The sequence below is a fragment of the Malaclemys terrapin genome, chromosome 4 (genome assembly GCF_027887155.1).
Source record: "Malaclemys terrapin pileata isolate rMalTer1 chromosome 4, rMalTer1.hap1, whole genome shotgun sequence".
Taxonomy (NCBI): Eukaryota; Metazoa; Chordata; order Testudines; family Emydidae; genus Malaclemys; species Malaclemys terrapin.
Genome location: NC_071508.1, coordinates 1,673,698 through 1,696,341, shown reverse-complemented (window position 1 = coordinate 1,696,341; position 22,644 = coordinate 1,673,698). Strand labels below are relative to the sequence as shown.

The following is a 22,644-nucleotide window of genomic DNA, read 5'->3' as shown; positions in this document are numbered from 1 at the left end:
CGGCACGGGGACATGGCCCCTCTGGGGGCAACGGGGGGCTGGGCTCACAGGGACCCCTCGCCTGGCGTTGGGACGTGGCCCCTCTGGGATGGGGCCTGGGCAAATGGGGTCCCCTTGCCTGGTGCCGGGATGCGGCTGGCTCTGGGGCGCGGGGTGGGGGGGGTTGGGCACATGGGGACCCCTTGCCCGGCGCTGGGACGCGGCCCCTTTCGGGGGGAAGCCGTTTATACTCTGTGTGAAGTGCATCCTAGGTGTTTTCTCAGACCCCCGCCCTGCCTGGCCAGTCCCACCTCCTGGCCAGCCCCTCCCACACCCCTGCTCCTTCCACACCGGGAAGTGTGTCCTGCTCCAGCTCTCTGTCCAGCTGCCCCTAGTTCCCGGACTCCACCGAGTGGCAGTGACAGGTAAGATCCCTCCCGCTCAGGGGGTCCCCGGCCCCACAGGCCCGGGAGCTCGGGGTCCGTGGCAGTGGAGTGGGAATTCCTCTGCCCTGTTTGTTTGCTCTGGGACAGATTGGGATGGACTTTGCCATGTGCTGGGGGAGGGGGTTTGCTGCAGACAGGCTGGGGGCGGAGGGAGAGATGCAGACAGGATCCTGGGGTGGTGGGAAGAGCTGGGAGTGAACCCCTTCTCTGTCTTCCCTCATGGAATGGGGGGGAGGGGACCCAGGCGTCCAGGGGAAAAGGGGGAGCAGGCGGTGCTGGGGGTGCTGGCTGTGAGGGGAGCTCCCGGCCTCTCCCAGCAGGGTTGCACTGGCTCTGGGCACAGTTCCTCTCTTCCTCCACTCGGTGGCGCCATAAAGATGCCTCGCCTTGTAAGAGCAGCATATGCTCTGGTATGTCTTCTTCCCAATGCCTCTATGGTTTCCCGTTGCAGACCGACGCCATGACCTCCCGCCTGGATCTCTCCCACCTCCTCCCGCCCCCCCGCTTGCGCCAGCTGGTCCGGGACTGGCTCCAAGAGGATGCCCCGGCCTTCGACCCCGCCGGCTGCGCAGTAGGGGAAGACCCGGAGCGCGCTGTCCTCCTCTGCAAGTCTCCTGGGGTGTTGGCTGGCTGCCCCTTCTTTGATGCCGTCTTTACCGAGCTGGGCTGCACCGTGGAGTGGTTCCAGCCCGAGGGGGCCTGGCTGGAGCCCGTGGCCCGCGTGGCCGAAGTCCGCGGCAAAGCCCGCCACCTCTTGCTCGGGGAGAGGACTGCCCTGAATTGCCTGGGACGGTGCAGCGGGGTGGCCACGGCCGCGGGACGGGCCTGCCGGCTGGCGCAGGAAGCCGGCTGGCACGGGCAAGTGGCTGGGACGAGGAAGACCACGCCGGGTTTCAGGCTGGCTGAGAAGTACGCCCTGCTCGTGGGGGGAGCTTCGGGCCACCGCTACGACTTGGGCAGTCTTGTCATGCTGAAGGATAACCACGTCTGGGCGGCTGGAGGAATTGCCCAGGTAAGGGGATGGGCCTGGGAGTACTGTGGGGGGTGTCTCCTACCTGGATGCCTGGGTCCCATTACCCCTCCCAGTCTCTGGGAGCGCAGTGGGGCCCCCTAGGGGAGCCATCACAGATGCCTGGCTCTCATCTCCATCTCTGGGAGTACTGGGGGGCCGGGGGAGGGTGTCTCCTACCCGGACGCCTGGGTCCCATTCCCTGCCTGAACTAATTCTCCGCCTCCAGGCCATCCAGGAAGCCCAGCGGGTGGCTGGCTTTCATCTGAAGCTGGAGGTGGAGTGTCGTTCGCTGGAAGAGGCCCTGGAAGCCGCAGGGGCCGGATCTGACATCGTCATGCTAGATAACTTCACCCCGGAGGTACCAGGGAGTCTGGGGGCTAGCGGGTGGGGTGGGGGGACCCGTAGCCCCTTCCCTTATAACCCTGCCCTTCGTCCCTCTAGGATTTGCATCCTGCCGCCAGCGCGCTGAAAGCCGCCCATCCCCGGGTGATGGTGGAAGCCAGCGGGGGGATCTCGGAGGAGAATATCTCCCAATTCTTCGGCCCGTGTATAGACGTTCTTTCTCTGGGATGCCTCACCCAATCAGCCCAAGCTGTGGATTTTTCCCTCAAAATCTGTTGGGAGACGCCAGTCCAGAGAGATTTTGCCTTCTAAGACCATAAGCCCCAATTTTCAGGGCAGAGTGTGAAATTTTAGCTCAGTGAAATCAAAGGTCAGGGAGTTTCACAGATTAACAGATAAAAATTTCTAGTTTCTTCCATGTCTAGTATGCTGTCTTGATTTTCTCACTTTGCATCTTTCCTAAGAACCATCAGACACTACATTTCCTGAACTGGGAGTGAAATTTTAAGCTCTGTAAACTCATGTGGTGGGGAGTTCCACTGGCTACTGGTTAAAATCAAATTCCTTCTGAAATGTGCTACCTTAATTTGCCCAATATAATTCTGTCCTAAGATGTATCACATGCTACATTTTCTAAGCCATGTGTGAAATTTTAACTCAACAAAATTGTGTGTCAGGGAGTTCCAGAGGTTAATTGATACAATTATTTCATATGTTCCCTCTAAGATGTGCTGTCTTGATCTGTGCACTTTAATTTTACCTTAAGAGCCATCACATTCTAAAGACACGTGTAGTTTTAGCTCCCTAAAATCATGTGGCAGAGTGTTCCACAGATTAATGTCTAAAATCATCTCATATCTTTCCCCTGAAATGTACTGTCTTGATTTTACATTTTTGAATTGCTCCTAAGAACCATCAGGTCCCAAATGTCCTGAGCCGTGTGTGAAATTGTAACTCCATGAAATCATGTGACAGGGCGTTCCATAGGTTAACAGATTAAAGTATCTAATTTCTTCATTCCAAAACCTGCTGTGACATCCTGACCTGACTGAAGTTATAGGAAAACAAACACAGACTTCAGTGGGGCCAAGATTTCAACCACTGCCACCTCATTAGCCCACCTTGATCCCTATCTAAACAGCCACTGTGCTCCACTCCAGAAGCAGTCGCGACAGGACAGGACACCGAGAGAGTTAAAAACAGGTTTCCTCATCTTTATTGAGACTTTTTTTTTCTCAATTCTTGACACGGGTCCTGATCAGTTTCTTAAGACTCTGGCTGCAGGGTGGGGAAGGGCAAGGTTGTGGGATCCCAGCTCCCCACCCCAAAATCACAATAAATAAGAGTGGCATCTGCAGTTTGGGGGTCCAAAACTGAAGCTGATTTGGCGTCATGTGGGGGAGATGCCCCCAACCTGGGGGGTATGGGTGGATGGGACCCCACAGCGCCAGCCCCCTGGATGGGGGGGCAGGGGAATTTGGGTAGGCCTGCTGGATTTACTCCCCTTCTTTGTCTTCACCGTGTGTAATGACGTAGCAGATGTTCTTGTAGTCCACATTGCCAGCCACATCTGGAGGAAAAGCTGACCACATGTTCTTGATCTGGGGGGGGGGACACAGGAGCAAGAGGGGAGTTAAAATTGGGGTGACCCCACCCCCAAAGCTAGGGTCTGTGCCCCTCGATCCCAGACCCCACCCACTGCTACTGCAGGAGGGATCAGGTTGGATGGGATGATCTGGGGGGGATGGGTTAGATTGGGGGGATGGGTTTGTATTGGGGTTCAGGGGGTCACCCCCAAATTTCTCACCTCTTCCGGGGTGAATCTGTCGCACTGGGTGGTCAGAAGTTCTTCCAGGCTGCGAGGAGGGAAGAGAGAGAGTGGCAATCAGACACCCCAAATTCTGGGGAGACATCCCTGATTTCTCAGCCCTGGCGTACCCCCCCCAACACCCCACACCTGGGGAGAGCGCCCTCTGCTGGGGAGACCCCCCTCCCTGCGTGCTCTCAGGGCTGGGGTCACTCTTAGCACCCCCTGCCCCAGGGAGACCCCCCCCACCCACCCCTAGCGCCCCCTGCCCCGGGGAGACCCCCCACGCTCACCCCCAGCGCCCCCTGCTGGGGACAGGGATACTCACAACTGCTTCTTGATGGTGCCTTTGGCCTCGCTGTCCAGCACCTTGAACGCCCCCATGATCACGTCCTCGGGGTCAGCACCTGGGGGGGCGGAGAGGGCGAGAATTGGGGGGCTGGGGCATACCAATGGGGAAGTGAATGGGGGGGATGGGATGGGGCAGTAATGGGACATACCAATGGGGAGGGAATGGGAGGATGGGAGGTACCAATGCATAGCAGGTTGGGGAGCATGATGGGAAGTACCAATGGGTAGTGGGTTGGGTGGAATGGGATGTACCAATGGAGTTGTGATTGGGGGGTTGGGATGTACCAAAGGGTAACAGGAAGCAGGATGGGTATGTGATGGGGGGGGATGAGGATGTGTCAGAGGGTGGGGGTGGAAGTTGGGGGAGAAAAGATGGAGACATACGCAGGGGGAGGAAATGGGGATGTACCAAGGGGGAGCAGGATGAGAGGAGATGGGGATGTACCAAGGAGGACATAATGGGGGGTTATGGGAATGTACCAAGGGGATGGGGGCATACCAAAGGGGAGCTCGATGAGGGGAGAGAGGGATGTACCAAGCCGGATGGTGGGGAGTCACTCACCCTTGAGCTTCTCCCCAAACATGGTGAGGAAGACGGTGAAGTTGATGGGGCCGCTGGCTTCCTTAATCATGGCGTCCAGCTCCTCGTTCTTCACGTTCAGGCGCCCTGCCAACGGGGGGGAGGGTTATAAAGTGGGGGGGGAATCCCATCCCCCTCTCCTGGAACAGGTCCCTCCCTGCCCAGATAGAACCCACTCCACTTGGAATGGCCCCTCCCACCCAGAGAAGCCCCTCCCACCCAGAGAAGCCCCTCCCACCATGGTCTGGCCCCGCCTCTTTACCCATGGCAGCAAATGTGTCTCTCAGGTCTTCCTTGTCGATGATGCCATCTCTGTTCTGGTCAATGACGGTGAAGGCCTAAGGGGGAGAGGAGCAAAGGATCATGGGAATGGAGAGATGCCAAGGGCCGTATAGATCTCTGCAGCCCGGCCTCCCCCCACTGCCCCGCCTTGCAGCTGTTCCCCCAGAGACACCTGTCACCCAGCCCCCGTTCCCGGCTCCTCGGGGACGGAAGGAACGCCAGGAATCCCCGTCTGGCGGCATGCCCCCGTCCCGACGCAGCCCCCCTCCCGTGGGGGACAGGTGCTGCATGCCGGAGGAACTGACGAGCTCTCCAGAGACGGGGGGGGAGGGAAGCTACCCCCGCAGCAAAGATGGAGATGCCCCATTGGCACCCCTCCCTCCCCCAATTCCACGTCTCCAGGGATTTCCTTGTAAGGCGCCTCCAACCCAATCACAGATGTCGTGTCTCCACCCTCCAACCCCCAAAATAGACTCCCGGCCCTCAGGATCCGGGGAACGAAACGGCCCCGTCTGTGCCGGGAGGGATGGGAGCTGGGGAGATGGCCGCCCCCAGGGAGAAGGACGCAGCGGGGAGGCATCTCTCTGTCGGATTGGGCGAGGCGGGGTCATTTCGGGGAGTCATGGGAGTGAGGAGGACTTGGGGAGACGGAGCCCTGGACCCCACCCTAGAACATCAAGGTTTGGTGGGACCATCCCGCCCCCCGGAGACAGGGGACTAGACTGGAGGGGCCAATCTTACCCCCACCCCTCCCTGCCCTTCATCCACACTACCTCCTCCTCCTCACCTCTTTGAACTCCTGGATTTGGGTTTGGTCAAACATAGAGAAGACATTGGAGCTGCCTTCGGCTGCCTTCCTCTTCGCCTTCTTGGGTGCCTGGTGTTTTTTTGGGTGGGGGGGAGTGGAGGGGAAGAAAAGCAGACAGGCCGTGCCATGAGCCACCATGTCCTCCCCTGCCCCCAGATCTGAGCCCTGGACATAGGTCTGGTGCCCCATATCACCCTATCCTCCCTGTCTGTGATCAGTGGGTGCAGAGCCCAAGAGATGGACTGGGGGAGCTCTTGGGGTGAACCTAGAGAAGTGGGGGTTATTGGGGGTGCATGGGAGCTAGTGAGGGAATTGGGGTGCAGTGTGCAATATTGGGGGGCTAGAAGGAGGTGCAGGGGAGATATGGGTGGAATTGTGGTGCATGGGGAGACATTGAGAGGTGTATGGGAGTTACTGTGGGTGCATGAGAATTACTGGGATGTGCACGGGCGTTAGTGGGGAAATTGGGGTGCACAGCAGTTATTGTGGAATATATTGGAGTTAGTGGGAAAAATAGGGGTACATATGAGTTATTGGGGTGCATGGGAGTTAGTAGGGGAAATAAGATGTACAGCAGTTAGTGGGGGCACATGGAAATTGTGGTGCATGGGAGTTAGTGGGGGAAATGGGGGTGCATGGGGAAACACCTGTTAAGCAATGCCAGTAGGGGGCCTCAGGTGTGTTTAGGGGCAGTTATGAGATGGGGTGTCTATTGTGAGGGGGTAACAGTCCCCCAGTGGATAACAAGGCTATCCCAGTTTTTTCCCCTTGGGGGAGCTGGCCCTAAGTCAAAGGTGGGGTGTTTTTCCCAGGCTAGAGGGAGAGGTTTGGGCTCCCCAAGAGTCTAGCCCTAGGGTTGGACGATACTCCAGGGACACAGATTCTGCTGCCCCCCAATACACATGAGGGATTAATTTTTGGCTCTGTGCTCCCCCCCCCAGATGGCGCCACCATGGCTCAGTTGGGTGTCGGGACCCAGATGACCCCACAGTCTCAGCGATGGGAGGGCGGTGGAAGGGGACAGAGATCCGGTCGGGATGGGGGCCCAAGCGCCGTCTGTCTGTGCATCGGACTCCATCTCTCCCCCCCTCTATGCCCAGAGCACCCTTATGGCATGGGGAACAGGAGTACTTGTGGCACCTTAGAGACTAACAAATTTATTAGAGCATAAGCTTTCGTGGACTACAGCCCACTTCTTCGGATGCATATAGAATGGAACATATAATGAGGAGATATATATACACACATACAGAGAGCATAAACAGGTGGGAGTTGTCTTACTAACTCTGAGAGGCCAATTAATTAAGAGAAAAAAAAAAAAAAAAAAAAAAAAAAAAAACTTTTGAAGTGATAATCAAGCTAGCCGAGTACAGACAGTGTGATAAGAAGTGTGAGAGTACTTACAAGGGGAGATAGTCAACGTTTCTCCCCTTGTAAGTACTCTCACACTTCTTATCACACTGTCTGTACTCGGCTAGCTTGATTATCACTTCAAAAGTTTTTTTTTTTTTTTTTTTTTTTTCTCTTAATTAATTGGCCTCTCAGAGTTAGTAAGACAACTCCCACCTGTTTATGCTCTCTGTATGTGTGTATATATATCTCCTCATTATATGTTCCATTCTATATGCATCCGAAGAAGTGGGCTGTAGTCCACGAAAGCTTATGCTCTAATAAATTTGTTAGTCTCTAAGGTGCCACAAGTACTCCTGTTCTTCTTTTTGCGGATACAGACTAACACGGCTGTTACTCTGAAACTTATGGCATGGGGAAATCGCGGGGGAAGGGACCCGGATAGAAGTGACCCCCAAAACCTGCAGGAGAGTAGGACATGCCCGAGACATCTTAGGGGGATGCCTGGAGACGGACAGGTGCAGGAGGGAGGGGGTGTGGGGGGATGGATGGGTAGATAGAGATGAGGGGGATAGATAGATGACTGGGTTGGATAGATGGATGGCTAGATAGGGGGTGTATGGATCTAGAGAGAGAGGAGTGGGGGGATGGGGCTAGAAAGATAGAGGAGTGTATGTGGGGATGGATAGATAGAGTGTACAGGGATAGATGGATGGATGAGAGGGGTTTATGGGGATAGATTAGATAGAGGAGGTGTATGGAGATAGATAGATAGATGGGGTGGATGGGGATAGATAGATAGATAGATAGATAGAGGGGGGTGTACGGAGATAGATAGATAGATAGATAGATAGATGGGGTGGATGTAGAGAGAGAGAGGGTGGATGGGGATAGGTAGGTAGGGTGTGTGGGGGGGGACAGATATATCGATTGATCCCTTGGTAATTTCTCTCCACACTGTAGCTTTCCACAGGCGGGTCCGAGTGTCCCAAAGCCGCGGCGTGTATGTGTGGGGGTCTCAGTTCAATTCCCCGGGGTCCATCCGTCTGCCTGTGTCCGTCTCACTTACCATCTCCTTTCAGCGGGCGGGCGCAGCTGTTGGGAGGTCTCTGCTGGCGGGGGAAGCTGGGCAGGCTGGGGAGCCCTGCCAATCCCCCTGGGGTTATATAGACTCCCGCGGGGGGCCGGGGGGGGTGACGTGCCAAGGGCTAACTATAGTAGCATCTTCAAGTTTGGCTCGGAGGAGCCCAGGGCTTGAAATAGAACCCGGCTGGGCAGCTCCTTTCTTGGAGAAAGGAGACAGGAGAGGTGGGATCCCTCCAGTCTGCTTGGCCCCCAGGCTGCCCCACATGACCCCCCCATAGGGTCCCCCGAACCCATGTATTGCCCCAACATAGAGCCTGCCTCAGTCGATCCAGCTTCCCTGACCTGCTTCTGCCCCATTCACCCCCTCTGCTGCCCCTCGGTGTCACCCCAATATTGGGTCCCACCTGCTCCCCACTGTCACCCCCAGTATGGGTCCCCCCACTTTTGCATCATCTGCTGCCCCCTGAGTCACATCTTTATGAATCCCCCTCTCTTGTCCCATCTGCTTCTCCTCTGTGTGTCACCCCAATAAGGATCCCCCCAAAAGATCCAGATCTCATGCTCCTGCCCCATCTGCCCCCCATATGGGCCTCCCAGCTCTGCGTCTCCATGTGTGGCACCCCAATATGGGCCTCCCTACAAGATCCAAGGCCCTCATTCCTGAACTCTGAATCTCTCCTGTTGCTCTCATTTGTGTCACCCCAAAAAGGGTCCCCACTATGGGGTGACCCCATCCCACCCCACTGCTTGGCCTCTGTTTTGTATCTCCATGAGAGGGACACAGATGGAGGGAGAGATAAATAGAGGGATGTGGGGGGGATGGACAGACATGACAGATCGCCTCTGGGTGGGAATGGGCTAGTGGGGTGTCCGTGCCCTGGGGCAGGGACTGTGTGGGACTGTCCTGTGTGTGCCATATCCCTCTCGCTGTCCCTGGCTATCTGGGCGTCCTGGAGAAAGTTTCCTTCTCAAGACGGGCGGCACCAGCTGTCTCCTCCGAGCCACCGACAACTTGGCAGCCCTCACACCATCTGCCCAGCCCTGGGGCGGCCCTCCCCACCCCAACGGCACACCGATCCCTGGTTAGGGGCCAGCCTCGTGCCCTGCACCCAACACACATAAGGATCTACCACCTGCCCCATGTGCCAAGGCTGGTACAGGGCGGGGGGGGAGACCGAGCTGGATAAACCAGGTGGGATGGGTTGAGGGGCAAGTTGACGGGGAGGGGAATCTTGTGCATAAGCCCCTCCCACAATTCAGAGTTCCACCTGCAATCCCAGAGCAGGCTGAATCTCCCTGGCAAAGGACTCTGCAAACAGGCTCCAAATGATGCAATGGCCATCCTTAGGGTCCAGAGTGAACACTCATGGAGGTGAAGGGGGGGGCAACCGTGTGTTACGGTTATAAACGGGAAGCACAATCAGCTTTTTCGGGCTCCCTGTCCCACCCCGCACTCTCACCCCACTCCCCTCCCAGAGAAGCCAGAAGTCCTGACTCCCAGCCCTCGCGTACGAAGACAGGATGGGAAGCGGCCAGGGGGAAACGGGGGGTCCTTGGGGTCTTTGATCCATGCGAAAGAGAAAAGAAGAAAGTCAGGAAGAGGGAGAAGTGTTCAGTGGGAGGAGGGGCCATCCCCACCCCCGCCAGCGCAGGGTAGCCCCATCCCCAGGGGCTCCTACAGGCCCTGCTGAGCCAACCCTGCACCCCACCCCCAACCCCAAAAGGCACTGGGATGTTTCCAGGGGCTGCTGCACTCCCCCACCCCCCCTTCTGCCACCCCCATGGGTGAACCCCCCCCCAGGGACCTGCCATTTCACCTCATGTGACTCCAATTCCCCCCCATGGGCAACACCTGCTAGGAAAGCCTGGGACCTCGCCCCTCCCCCAAGCTAGGGAGAGAACCCAGGAGTCCTGACTCCCAGCCCCCCCTGCTCCAACCCACCAGACCCCACTCCCCTCCCAGAGCCAGGGAGAGAACCCAGGAGTCCTGGTTCCTTCCCATCCCCCAGCTGGGCTAGCACCACTTGACCAAACTCCCAGAATCCTTTTCAACTCGGCCAACCCCCAGCCCCCTTCCCATTGGCTACTGCTAGGCCCCGCCCCGCCTCCCTTCCTCATTGGCTGCTGCTGGGCCCCCTCCCCGCCTCCCTTCCCATTGGCTGCCCCTTCCGCCAGCCCCCCTCTCCTATTGGTTGAGACAACCGCCAATCAACCGCCCAACTGTCATCAACGGTCCCTCCCCCTTGGCGGAGTCCGCCTCATTCTGAGCTGCCCGCTCTTGGGTGTCCATTTGTCGAGGAGCCTGCCACTCCCGCCCTAAGTCTGCGCTCATTGGTCCGAGGAGTCGCCGATCAGTTTCCCGCTCCGATGTTTTATTGGCCGGCAGACAAGGCGCTCGGGCTGCCCGTGAAAGCTGGAGGTGTCCCCGACATTGATTGGTTGAGCTGCGACCCTTCTTGCCGCTAATTGGTTGACATAACGCCGGTCCTCCTAGGATTGGTTAAATGTCGCGTTAGATCCGCCTCTCCCGTCTCTGTGTTGATTGGTTTACCCTCACCTTCCGATTGGGCGGCTGGGGCAATACCTCTGCTCTGATTGGCCACATCCCCACTGGCCCGCCCCGTCGCCCCAGCCCTTCTCTCACCCGCCCTTCCTCGTTTGATCGCCGTCTCCCCGATTGGCCGGAACCCCGACCTTCCTTGCCCTGACTGGCCCATCCCAGAGCCGCTCCCGCCCACTCGGACCCGCCCTCCCACAACCCTCCCCCTCCTCCCTTCTAATTGGCTGGCCAGGTTATCCTCCCGGCCTGGGATTGGCCGCCTTCCCACGTGGCACTGCCGGGCTGCGCGCGCAGCCTGGGGGGGGCGCCCTGGCTTCTGGTTGCTGGATGCTCAGGCTGAGGCAGAGACCCAGCGAGGCTCCTGCCTCCGCCTCCCTCCCCCATCACTCCAGCCCAGGCTTCGGTGGGGGCCACTAGGCCGCCCCCGCAGGGCCGGGGGGGGAGGAGCCCGCTGTCGCCATGGAGATGGGGGCTGGCGACGCCCCGTCGCCCCCGCCCCGGTACAACGCCCCCCGCTCAGCGCTCTACGCCGCCAAGATGAGCGCCATGGCGACGCCAACCCCGCTGGCACCCAGACCCCCGGCCACGGCGCCGTTGGCCTCGCCCGGGCCCGGGGGCAGCGGGGCGGCGGCTCGGGGCAGCGGGGCGGCGTCTCCGGCGGTGACGGGCAGCGGGGCGGCGTCTCCGGCGGTGACGGGCAGCGGGGCGGCGTCTCCGGCGGCGGCGGGCAGCGGGGCGGCGTCTCCCGCGGCGATGGGCAGCCCGGCCGTGTCTCCGGTGGCGGCGGGCAGCGGGGCGGTGTCTCCCGGCACCGTGACGGCAACCAGCACTGTGGCGGCATCTCCAGGCAACCTGGCGGCGTCTCCGGCAGCTACAGGCCATGCGGCGGCTTCTCTAGGCAACGCGACGGCGTCTCCAGGCAATGTGGCACCGGCAACGGATAGCGTGGCACCGGCAACCGGCACTGTGGCAGCGGCGACGAGCAGCGGGACGGCGTGTCCGGGGCCGACGGGCAACATCACCGATCCGGTGGTGTCTCCTGTGGCAATGGCACCTGTAGCCACCATAGCGGCCACCACAGGGATGGTTTCCACAGAAACGATGCAGATGGCAGGGGCCGACATGGCGATGGGTCCCAAGGAAACGGTCACCACGGCGGCGGCCTCTCCCACGCCGTCTCCCACCATGGAAACCGCAGCCCCGCGCACCCCGGTGAAACCCCTCCCGACTCCCTTCCCCTCGCCGGCCTTGGTGGTGGTGGCGCCCAGCCCGGTGGCACCGGAGAAGAGCTCTCCCACTGCGACGGAGAGGCCTGCAGACCTGGAGTCCACCGCCTCCCAGGACATGGGGTCGCAGTCCAGCCTGGGTCCTGGAATCCCACCTCCCAGGCGCCCACCGGCTCCAGACACCCTGAGTTACCTGGATTCGGTCAGCCTCATGTCGGGCACCTTGGAGTCCCTGAGTGGCCCCGGCTTCTTGGACGACGTCAGCTCCCTGGGCTCGGACTCGGAGATCAATGGCTTGGCCTACCGCAGAACGGACAAATATGGCTTCTTGGGGGGCAACCAGCACTCGGGGATGCTGTGAGTACCTGAGCTGCCCCCCATCACGTTTGCTCTTTCCTCTCTAGGGGGCGCTGGCTCCAGTCTGGCACCAGGGCAGGGGACTGGCTGGCTCACGGGGGTGGGAAATGGGACCCAGGCCCTTTCCCCTCTAGGGGGCACCAGCTCCCATCTGTTCCCAGGGTCAGACGGCCATTCCCCTTTGACCCCCATTCACAGTCCCCAACAGGCAGCGAGTGTGTGCGGTCTCAGCCCAGTTCCGCACAGGGCCCGCGGGTGCTGCCTGGCCCAGCCTTGGCAGCCTCAGCAGAGAGGCCGAGAGCTGTGGTGAGGGAGTGCCTGGAGCAAGGGTATTTCCTGCTCTCCCGACCCATCCCTCTCCTCAGGCCTCAGCCTCCCCGCCCAGCCCCATCTCGCCCTGGGGGAGCCACGCCTGGAGCCTGTCCTTGGGAGTTTCTGTTCCTCCATCCCCCTCCCAGGCCGAAACAAAACTCCTAGGGAACTTGAGATCACTCCCCCGCCCGGCCCCCTCTCTCCACCCAGTCCTGCCTCCCCTTGCCCCCCACAAACTAGCCCTGGTCATAGTCGGGGGCGGGGGGGTGGGGGGGGAGCCGAGACCTGGCCCGCTCGGCACATGGGTGGCTTGACTGAAGTAAGTGTCTTTCCATGCTGGCTGGGATCTAGCCCATCCCTGGGGCTCAGGGCCTGCCCCGTGATGCAGCCAAGTCCCTGGCGGCTGTGTGCTGGCCCAGGGGCGGGGAGGGGATGACTGAGTGGAGGAGCCAGGGTGTTGGAAGCTAGGCCCAGGGGCTGATATGGAGGCAGGGGAAACCGGGTTGGGGAGTCCGAGGGGAGGGGAGAAGGCAAGACCAGATTGGCTGGGCCGAGCGGCTGATCCAGGCGGGGAAGGGAGCGGGGAGAGACCAGGATGAGGGGCCAGATCAGAGGGGGTGCGGAGCGGAACCTGGGCCTGTTAGGGAAGGACTGAGTAGGGATATTGGGCCCAGGTATAGATATGGGGGGACACTTGGGTGTGTGTATGGTGTGTGTATGGGGCTTGGGTGGGGAGGGGCTGATGCTGGTGGGGGAGACTGGGCCGATCCGTGGGGGGAGAGACTGGGCCTTGGGGGGGCTGGGCCGTGGGGGAGAGAGTTAGGGTGGGGAGGGGCTGATACGTGCAGGGAGACAGACCCTCCAGACACAGCTCTGCAGTGGGGGGAGATGGCGTAGAAGGGGCATCTCCCCACATCTCCCTCCCCCCGCCCCGTGCTCATGCGAACGCCCCCGCTTCCCTTCCTGAGTTTCTCAATGAGGCAGCCCCAAGCCACCACTTCCTGTTTCCCCTCCCTGCTCTTCCTGTTTCTCCGCCCTCCCCCCGCCCATCCACTCCCTACCCAGGTCCTGTGGAGTCTGAGCTCAGTCTGTTCCCCCCCCCCCCATATACCCCAGGGCCTCCTCCATGGACTGTTCTGCCCTTGGCCTGTCTGGTGAGGCTGCTGGGGGGCCTGGTCATCAGCCATGGGGGGGGGGGGGGTGAATGGAGAGGCTGGGGACGCATTGGCTGAGACCCAACAGGCTCATCACATGCCAAGGCATCAGCTTGGGATAGCTTCCACGGTTTTCATCTAGAGGGGAAAGGCTCCGCGTCCCATTCCCCTTCCCCCTGAGCCAGCCGGTTCCCCGCCTGGGGCTGGGTCTCCCCCTTTGCAGGGCTCAGGGAAGAGGCGGGGGGCTGCTCGGGAAGCGGCAGCACGAGGGGTTTTGAAGTGGGAACTGAGAGCTCTGGGGCTGCTGCTGCGGGGCTGGAGCAGAATCTCCCTGGCTCGATCCGCTGCAGAATCGTTTGGGCCCCTCCGTGTTTCCTTCTTCCTGCTGGGGGAATGGAAACTGGGCTGGTCTGTTTCACTCTGGGCCTTGTTAATTTCACTTCGCAGTCAAGCCTGCCCATCACATCCCTGGGATGGAGCTTTGGTAGAGCTGGGGGGCAGGGAAACCCAGGGCTGGGCTAGCAGGGGCTGCGGGTCAGGAGTGAGGGGCACCGGCAGAGCTGGGGGGAGCCCAGGGCTGGGCTAGCAGGGGCTGCGGGTCGGGAGTGAGGGGCACCGGCAGAGCTGGGGGGGCAGGGCTGGGCTAGCAGGGGCTGCGGGTCGGGAGTGAGCGCACCGGCAGAGCTGGGGGGGCAGGGCTGGGCTAGCAGGGGCTGCGGGTCGGGAGTGAGGGGCACTGGCAGAGCTGTGTGGGGGCAGGGCTGGGCTGGCAGGGGCTGCGCGTCGGGAGTGGGGGGCACCGGCAGAGCTGGGGGGGGCAGGGCTGGGCTAGCAGGGGCTGCGGGTCGGGAGTGGGGGGCACCGGCAGAGCTAGGGGGAGCCCAGGGCTGGGCTGGCAGGGGCTGCGCGTCGGGAGTGGGGGGTACCGGCAGAGCTGGGGGGGGCAGGGCTGGGCTAGCAGGGGCTGCGGGTCGGGAGTGGGGGGCACCGGCAGAGCTGGGGGGAGCCCAGGGCTGGGCTGGCAGGGGCTGCGGGTCGGGAGTGAGGGGCACCGGCAGAGCTGGGTGGGGGGCAGGGCTGGGTTAGCAGGAGCTGCGGGTCGGGAGTGAGGGGCACCGGCAGAGCTGGGGGGACAGGGCTGGGCTACCAGGGGGCTGCGGGTTGGGAGTGAGGGGCACCGGCAGAGCTGGGGGGAGCAGGGCTGGCTACCAGGGGGCTGCGGGTCGGGAGTGAGGGGCACCGGCAGAGCTGTGAGGGGAAGCCGAGGTCCCTATTATAATTACTAACAACCTAGATGGCTTGATCGGGCGCCAGTTCCCGTTGCAGGCTGGGAGCTGCCGTACCCCAGCGGGGGCAGTCTCCTTCCTGCCCCCCGTCCCCTCCCTTGCCCTCCTCTGGGTGGGGAAGCTCCCAGTGCCACAGCCCTGCTCTCTCTCCAGGGCACTGCTGTGGGGAAGCTCGCTGTCCCTGGCCAGTGGGGTGTGGCTGCGCGGTGTCTCTGATCCCCTCTCTCCCCCCCCCCCCCCCAGGGAGAGCGCCATCCCGGTGGACGTGGCGCGGCAGCGGGAGCTCAAATGGCTCGATATGTTTTCCCATTGGGATAAGTGGCTCTCGCGGCGATTCCAGAAGGTGAGTAGCTTCCACAGCCCCGGCCTCACCCAGCAGGGGGCGCTGTGGGGAGGGGCGGGTTGCTGGCTGTGGGGGGAGCTTCCGGCTGCTCCAGCCCCGGCCTCACCGAGCAGGGGGCGCTGTGGGGAGGACGAGGGGCGCTGGCTCCCCCCCAGCAGGGGGCGCTGCGCGGTGCGAACACAGGGGCTCTTGTTTGGCAGGTGAAGCTGCGCTGTCGGAAGGGGATCCCCTCGTCTCTCCGTGCCAAAGCCTGGCAGCTGCTGTCGAACAGCAAGGAGCTCCTGGAGCAGAACCCCAGCAAATTTGAGGTGCGTGGCCTCCCCCTCCGGGGTGGTTTTGGGGGGCGGGGAGAGGCAGGGGGGTGACGGGCAGAGTCTCACCCCTGTCCCCGTGACTCCTAGGAGCTGGAGCGCCAGCCCGGGGACCCCAAGTGGCTGGATGTGATAGAAAAGGATCTGCACCGACAGTTCCCCTTCCACGAGATGTTTGCCGCCAGGGGAGGCCATGGGTGAGTGACGGGGGGGAGCCTCCATTGCACCAGAACCTCCTAGTCCCTTTCCTGAGCTGGATCGGAGCCGGCGCCCCCTAGAGGGCAAGGCCTGTGCCCCATCCCCTGAGCCAGCCAGTCCCGCCCTGGGGCTGGAGCCGGCGCCCCCTAGAGGGCAAGGTCTGTGTCCCATCCCCTGAGCCGGCCGGTCCCGCCCTGGGGCTGGAGTCAGCGCCCCCTAGGGGCAAGGCCTGTGTCCCATCCCCCATCCCCTGAGCCGGCCGGTCCTGCCCTGGGGCTGGAGCCGGCGCCCCATAGAGGGCAAGGCCCCGTGTCCCATCCCCTGAGCCGGCCGGTCCCGCCCTGGGGCTGGAGCCGGCGCCCCCTAGAGGGGACAGGCCCCGTGTCCCATCCCCTGAGCCGGCCGGTCCCGCCCTGGGGCTGGAGTCAGCGCCCCCTAGGGGCAAGGCCTGTGCCCCATCCCCTGAGCCAGCCGGTCCCTGCCCTGGGGCTGGAGCCAGCGCCCCCTAGGGGCAAGGCCTGTGTCCCATCCCCCATCCCCTGAGCCAGCCGGTCCCCGCCCTGGGGCTGGAGCCAGCGCCCCCTAGAGGGCAAGGCCCTGTGTCCCATCCCCTGAGCCAGCCGGTCCCGCCCTGGGGCTGGAGCCAGTGCCCCCTAGAGGGCAAGGCCTGTGCCCCATCCCCTGAGCCAGCCAGTCCCCGCCCTGGGGCTGGAGCCAGCGCCCCCTAGGGGCAAGGCCTGTGCCCCATCCCCTGAGCCAGCCGGTCCCCGCCCTGGTGCTGGAGCCAGCGCCCCCTAGAGGGCAAGGCCTGTGTCCCATCCCCTGAGCCAACCGGTCCCCGCCCTGGGGCTGGAGCCAGCGCCCCATAGGGACAAGGCCCCTCTGTGTGTCTAATCCCCGTCCCTTTCCTGCCCACAGGCAGCAGGACTTGTACCGCATCCTAAAAGCCTACACCATTTACCGGCCCGACGAAGGGTACTGCCAGGCCCAGGCCCCCGTGGCTGCTGTCCTGCTGATGCACATGCCCGCTGAGGTACGAGGAGCCCTCTAGCGCCCCCCGTGGCTGAGCGAGAGCCCTGTCTTCCCTTTGGGAAAGCCCCAGCGTGGCGCCTCCCCCGATCTCCTCTTGCTTCTTACATGTCTGGCTGGTTTTACCTCCGGGCACTTCTTGGATTTGGGGCTGGGAGCCAGGACTCCTGGGTTCTCTCGCCAGCTCTGGGAGAGGAGTGGGGTCTAGTGGTTAGAGCTGGGGAGGCCGAGGGCCAGGACTCCTGGGTTCTGTCCCCTCCTCTAGGCAATACCCCTCCCATCTGACATAGCATCTGTGCCTTTTGTCCGTCTGTCCATGTCTCTATTGCATGATTGTGTTTTGTGTGTCTGTTTTCCGGCTCCCATTTCTTCCTCTCTCTCTCTCCAGCCCGAAGCGTGGTCTGTTGCTCTGTCCATCCCAGTCTGGTCAGTCTGTCCGCTGCGTGCATCTTCGTTCCCCTGTCACACATGTTGGGGGTTTCCCCCCCTTCTTCCGCCATTCCTGCGTTGTCTGACTCTGGCTGTGGGTGTGCCTGGGACTCGCTTAGGGCGCGTCTGCACTGCAAAAACCTCAGTGTGTGTGTTAACCCGCGGGAGCTAGCTGGGGTTAAAATACCAGTAACGCCGCACCTGCTGTTTCCATCTGAGTTAGCTAATGTGGGTTAGGAACATGCCTTTGTGTGTGTAAACATCTCCTAGGTGTGTGTCTGGGTCTCCTCTCTAGGGGGTGTCTGAGACCTGGTCTACACCTCAAACTTCAAGTGAACTAGCTGTGTCGCTCCGGGCTGGGAAAATCTCGCTCTGAGCACCACAGTGAGGTCGACCTAAGCCCCAGGGTAGACGTGGCTCTGTCGACAGAAGGAGCTGGATTAACCACATGGAGGGGAGAAACCCCGTCTGTGGACGTAGGACACCATAGTGGTACCGCTGTAGCACAGATATGCCCTGGGGCTGGAGCCTCTCTCTCTGGTGTCCGTTGCGTCTCTTGGTCTCTAGGTTTCTGTCTGTCTGATGTCTCTCCCTTCTCTCCATCCCCGCAGCAAGCCTTCTGGTGTCTGGTGCAGATCTGTGAGAAGTACCTGCCAGGTTATTACAGCGCCGGGCTGGTGAGTAGCACCACCGCTGGTGGAGCAAGGCAGGGTGGTCTCGGGGCTGGGGTCGGCCTCCCCCTCTCTGGGAGGGGGATTCTGCCGAGTGATCACTGGTGGAGAGGGTTGTGTTGGTGTTGGGGGATGGGGACAGGGAGGAGCATATGGGGAAGGAGGGGGGTTGATGGCAGCGAATGTGGAGCCTTGTGGGGGAGAGCAGTGAGGAATGGAGTTGAAGGAGGAGTGTTGGGGTATGGGGGGACAGAGGAGGGTGTTTGGGGATGGGGTGGGACAGCAGGTGGGGCGGGGGCTAATGTGTTCCCCTCCCCCCCGGCAGGAAGCCATCCAGCTGGATGGAGAGATCTTCTTTGCCCTGCTGCGCCGGGCATCCCCCATGGCCTATCGGCACCTGAAGAAATACAAGATCGACCCCATCCTCTACATGACGGAGTGGTTCATGTGTATCTTCTCCCGCACCCTGCCCTGGGCTTCTGTGCTGCGCGTCTGGGATATGTTCTTCTGCGAGGGTGAGATGTCCCCACATTCTGTATGTCCGTCCAGCCCTCTGTATGAGTGTCACTTCCAGCAAAATCCATCAGCCCAATTCAGTCCAACCCAGCCAATCAAACCAAACCAAACCAACCCTCCAACTCAGTCCATCGTCCCATCCCAACCGAACCCATTCTCCATCCATCCATCCATCCGACCAACCCAACCCATTCTCCATCCATCCATCCGACCAACCCAACCCATTCTCCATCCATCCATCCGACCAACCCAACCATCCATCATCCCATCCCAACCAGCCAGCCAGCCATCCGACCACCGCAACCCATTCTCCAGCCAGCCAGCCATCCGACCAACCCAACCATCCACCATCCCATCCCAACCAGCCATGCAACCGTCTGACCAAGCCAATCCATTCCCAATCCATCCGTCTGATCAATCCAACCATCCATCGTCCCATCCCATTTTCCATCCATCCATCCGAACAACCCAACCCATTTTCCACCCATCCATCCGACCAACCCAACCAGCCATCAACCTATCCCAACCAGCCATCCGACCAACCCAACCCATTCTCCATCCATCCATCCGACCAACCCAACCCATTCTCCATCATCCCATCCCAACCAGCCAGCCATCTGTCTGACCAATCCAACCATCCATCGTCCCAACCCATTTTCCATCCATCCGACCAACCCAACCCAACCCATTCTCCATCCGACCAGCCCAACCCATTCTCCAGCATCCCATCCCAACCAGCTATCCATCCGTCTGACCCATCCATCCAACCAACCCGACCCATCCAACCAACCCAACCCATCCATCCATCCAACCAACCCAACCCATTCTCCATCTATCCGACCATCCATCTGACCAACCCAACCAGCCATCATCCCATCCCATCCCATCCAGCCAGCCGTCCATCCAACCAACCCAACCCATTCTTCATCCATCCGACCAACCCACCCATCCATCGTCCCATCCCAACTAGCCATCCATCCGATCAACCATCCATCCATCCATCCTCCTGACCAGCCCAACCCATTTCCTATCCATCCAACTGTCCCATCCAACCCACTGTCCAGCCATCTGACCACCCACCCCACCCCTCATCCATACATCTGACCAATCCAACCCATTCCCCATCCAACCCAACCAGCCAACCACCCATTGATCCATCTAACCCAGCCATCGCACCCAACCAACTGTCGAACCAACCGTCCACCCCTCAACCACTCTATACAACCTAATCCAACCCAGTCCCTCCAAACCAACCATCCATCTGATCAACCCAACACATATCGACCATGCGTCCAACCCAACGCACTGTATCAACCCAATCTGTTAACTCATCTTCCATCAACTCAACCATCCCGTCCAACCCAATCCAACCCAACCCAGTCATCCTATCCAACGCAACCTAATCCATCAACCCAGACGTCCCTTCCAACCCAACTATCCATCCAGCTGACCCCACTTCCGCTCTCCTCCATGTGTGTGCATGGCTGACACCCAGCACCAGGTCCCTGAAACCCCATGACTCACACCAGTCTCTCTACCCTTTCCCCACCCCAGGGGTGAAGATCGTCTTCCGGGTGGGCCTGGTCCTTCTCCGCAACGCTCTGGGCTCGGTGGACAAGCTGCGCAGCTGCCAAGGCATGTATGAAACCATGGAGAAGCTGCGCAACCTGCCAGCTCAGAGCATGCAAGAGGACTTCCTCATCCAGGAGGTGAGCCCCGCCCCGCCGGTGCTGAGTAAGGGCCTGGCTGGGTCAGGATACGGAAGGGAGACCACCATGGCTCAGCAGGGGGCACTCTCCCGTAGCAGTCAGAGCTGGCCCCAATGCGGCGCTAGGGGGCGGGGCAGGGACTCAGCAGGGGGCGCTCTCCCCTGGCAGTCAAGGCTGGCCCCGACACCCGAGGGCGCTGAGCTTCAGGGAGTGAGTACGGGCTCTCCCCTGGCAGTTGGTGCCTTCCCCAGTGCGGCAGTAGGGCAGGGGTGGGCAAAGGTTTTGGCCCGAGGGCTACGTCGGGGAATACAAATTGTATGGCGGGCCATGAATGCTCACACAATTGGAGTTGGGGTTTGGGCTCGGGGGTGGGGTTGAGGAGTTTGGGGTGTAGGAGGTGGCTCTGGGCTGGGACCGAGGGGGATTGGGGTAGGGGTGCAGGCTCTGGGGTGGGACTGGGAGGTTTGGGGTGCAGGAGGGTGCTCCGGGCTGGGATCGAGGGGTTCGGAGGGTGGGAGGGGGATCATGGCTGGGGCAGGGGGTTGGGGCATGGGGAGAGGCTCAGAGGTGCAGGCATCAGGCGCCGCTTACCTCACGCAGCTCCCGGAAGCAGCAGCTTGTCCCTTCTCCGGCTCCTACGCAGAGGCGCGGCCAGGCGGCTCTGCACGCTGCCCCGTCTGCAGGCACCGCCCCTGCAGCTCCCATTGGAGCACTGGAGGGGCCATTGGAGCACGTAGGAACCGGAGCAGGGCCATGCCACGGCTTCCAGGAGCCGCATGGTACGGCCCCTGACCCAGCGCCCTGGCCGGAGCTGGGCAAGCCCCAGACCCCGCTCCCCAGCGGGAGCTTGCGGGCCGGCTTAAAACGGCTGGTGAGCCGTAGTTTGCCCACCCCTGCACTAGGGGGTGCTGTGCTGCAGGGGATGGGGGCGGGTTACCCAGTAGGGGGCGCTCTGGGTCGGTGCAGACCCCAAGCTAGTTCTCTAGAGGGCACTGTGCCGCCGGGTGTCTGACCTGCACCTCCCGCCCCCAGGTGGTGAGCCTGCCCGTGACGGAAGCACTGATTGAGCGTGAGAATGCCACGCAGCTCAAGAAGTGGCGCGAGACCCGCGGGGAGCTGCAGTATAAACCCTCCCGCCGCCTCCATGGCTCCCGCGCCATCCACGAAGAGTGTCACCGCATGAACCCCCCGCTGACCTCCAGCGCCAGCCTGCTCAGCCTCACCGGCTTCAAACAGCGGGCGGCCCGCGGCGGCAGTGGGGCAAGTGCGGGGAGCAACTTCTCCCCTGCCCACCCCGTGGGCATCCTGGCCGTCTCCGCTGCCCCCGCTCCAGCCGCTGCCCCGGGCCAGGTAGTGTCGGAAGGGCTCCACCCTGCTCTGCCCTCCCCCACGGGGAACAACACGCCGCTGGGGGGCCCCAGGAAGGGGGGAGCGAAGGAGAAGAAGAAGGAGAAGGAGCGGGAGCGGCTGCAGAAGGAGCGGGAGAAGCAGGAGAAGGAGCGGGAGAAGCAGGAGAAGAAGGAGAAGGAGAAGCTGGAGCGGAAGCAGCAGAAGGAGCGCGCCAAGGAGGAGGCCAAGCAGAAGAAAGAGAGGAAGGTCTCCATGCGCCGGAAGGAGGCCAAAGCCCCGCCCCGTGCCGAGGACGGGGGGCAAGAAGGGGATCCCCCAGCAGGCTCCGTGCTGCAGGACACTTACTTCTGAGCTGGGGGTGGGTGGGGGCGGGACAGCGGGGGGGCCCCTGCTGCCTCCGACCCACCACAGATTCAGCCAAGGACCAAGGGGTGGGGAGACTCAGATGGGGGTGGGGTCGCTGGCTGGGAGGCAGCTGGAATCTAAAGGACAAGAGAGGGTTGAGCTCTGAGCTAGCCTCCAGGGGGCACCCCACAATCTTCCTTCTGCCAGGAGGGGACCTGCTTAACGACTTTGAAAGCCAAACGACTACTGTGCTCCCTCCCCCCTCTTTTCTGTGTCCTCCCCTCCCGTCGGTGGAACAAACAGGTACACCCCTCCCTCCAAGCGCTTTTCCAGGGGGGTGGGGCGTGTCCCCCTCAAGTCTTAACCGGAATATAATTGTATTAATAATAGTCCAGCCCGTTTGCTGTATATTGGAGAATCCCCTTTAAACTATTTAACCACTCCAGCCCTACACTGCCCCGCCCCTCTCCTCGGGAGAAGCAATTCTCTTGCCCCCATGCTAGCAGGAGCGCTCCTCTTTGTGCTGGTCACCCCCAAACGCAGTTCTTGTTGCTGGACACAGGTATCAATAAAGTTCTTCAACTTTGACTTTCAGTGGCAAGACGGATGAACTTTATTGACAGCCCAGTGTATGCGGACAGGGTATAAGTTCCTCCGTGTCCCAACACCACATTTCTTTATTTATCGGTAGCCCAGTGTTCCCCGACAGGGCATCAGTAATGCTCATCCACCTCTCAAGAAGGCGTCGATAAAGTCACGTGCCAGGTGAGAAACTTTATCGATAGTCCAGTGCTTGCAGACAAGA

At 61.2% G+C, this 22,644-nt stretch overlaps 3 protein-coding genes across 3 annotated transcripts; 2 read left to right on the top strand and 1 right to left on the bottom strand.

Moving 5' to 3' along the window:
• Positions 1–267: 267 nt before the first annotated feature.
• On the top strand, positions 268–2,197 carry QPRT (quinolinate phosphoribosyltransferase). The gene is made up of 4 exons (XM_054027030.1): positions 268–404; positions 877–1,437; positions 1,664–1,795; positions 1,879–2,197. Exons 2-4 carry the CDS (start codon positions 886–888, stop codon positions 2,089–2,091), a joined length of 897 nt encoding a protein of 298 aa, XP_053883005.1. The 5' UTR covers positions 268–404; positions 877–885; the 3' UTR covers positions 2,092–2,197.
• Positions 2,198–2,969: 772 nt separating this feature from the next.
• On the bottom strand, positions 2,970–8,112 carry MYL11 (myosin light chain 11). The gene is made up of 7 exons (XM_054027031.1): positions 8,027–8,112; positions 5,587–5,676; positions 4,780–4,855; positions 4,500–4,604; positions 3,915–3,993; positions 3,587–3,635; positions 2,970–3,380 (listed from the first exon to the last, which is right to left on the bottom strand). The coding sequence occupies exons 1-7, from the start codon at positions 8,027–8,029 to the stop codon at positions 3,276–3,278; spliced, it is 507 nt and encodes a 168-aa protein (XP_053883006.1). The 5' UTR covers positions 8,030–8,112; the 3' UTR covers positions 2,970–3,275.
• Positions 8,113–10,917: 2,805 nt separating this feature from the next.
• On the top strand, positions 10,918–22,433 carry TBC1D10B (TBC1 domain family member 10B). Its single transcript, XM_054027028.1, has 9 exons — positions 10,918–12,186; positions 15,182–15,281; positions 15,482–15,589; positions 15,683–15,789; positions 16,709–16,823; positions 17,860–17,925; positions 18,245–18,434; positions 19,990–20,144; positions 21,177–22,433. Exons 1-9 carry the CDS (start codon positions 11,063–11,065, stop codon positions 21,843–21,845), a joined length of 2,634 nt encoding a protein of 877 aa, XP_053883003.1. The 5' UTR covers positions 10,918–11,062; the 3' UTR covers positions 21,846–22,433.
• The last annotated feature ends 211 nt before the right edge of the window (positions 22,434–22,644 follow it).

Bases quoted from the DNA above. Each gene is read 5' to 3' on its own strand.
- QPRT (XM_054027030.1), top strand. From the start codon at position 886: ATGACCTCCCGCCTGGATCTCTCCCACCTCCTCCCGCCCCCCCGCTTG. The intron at 1,438-1,663 runs GTAAGGGGATGG...CTCCGCCTCCAG, and splicing joins CGGCTGGAGGAATTGCCCAG to GCCATCCAGGAAGCCCAGCG. The intron at 1,796-1,878 runs GTACCAGGGAGT...TCGTCCCTCTAG, and splicing joins TAGATAACTTCACCCCGGAG to GATTTGCATCCTGCCGCCAG.
- MYL11 (XM_054027031.1), bottom strand. The intron at 3,994-4,499 runs GTGAGTGACTCC...CCGCCCCCCCAG, and splicing joins GTTTGGGGAGAAGCTCAAGG to GTGCTGACCCCGAGGACGTG. The intron at 3,636-3,914 runs GTGAGTATCCCT...CCCTCCTCGCAG, and splicing joins GGCACCATCAAGAAGCAGTT to CCTGGAAGAACTTCTGACCA.
- TBC1D10B (XM_054027028.1), top strand. From the start codon at position 11,063: ATGGAGATGGGGGCTGGCGACGCCCCGTCGCCCCCGCCCCGGTACAAC. The intron at 16,824-17,859 runs GTACGAGGAGCC...CCATCCCCGCAG, and splicing joins TGATGCACATGCCCGCTGAG to CAAGCCTTCTGGTGTCTGGT. The intron at 18,435-19,989 runs GTGAGATGTCCC...TCCCCACCCCAG, and splicing joins GGATATGTTCTTCTGCGAGG to GGGTGAAGATCGTCTTCCGG.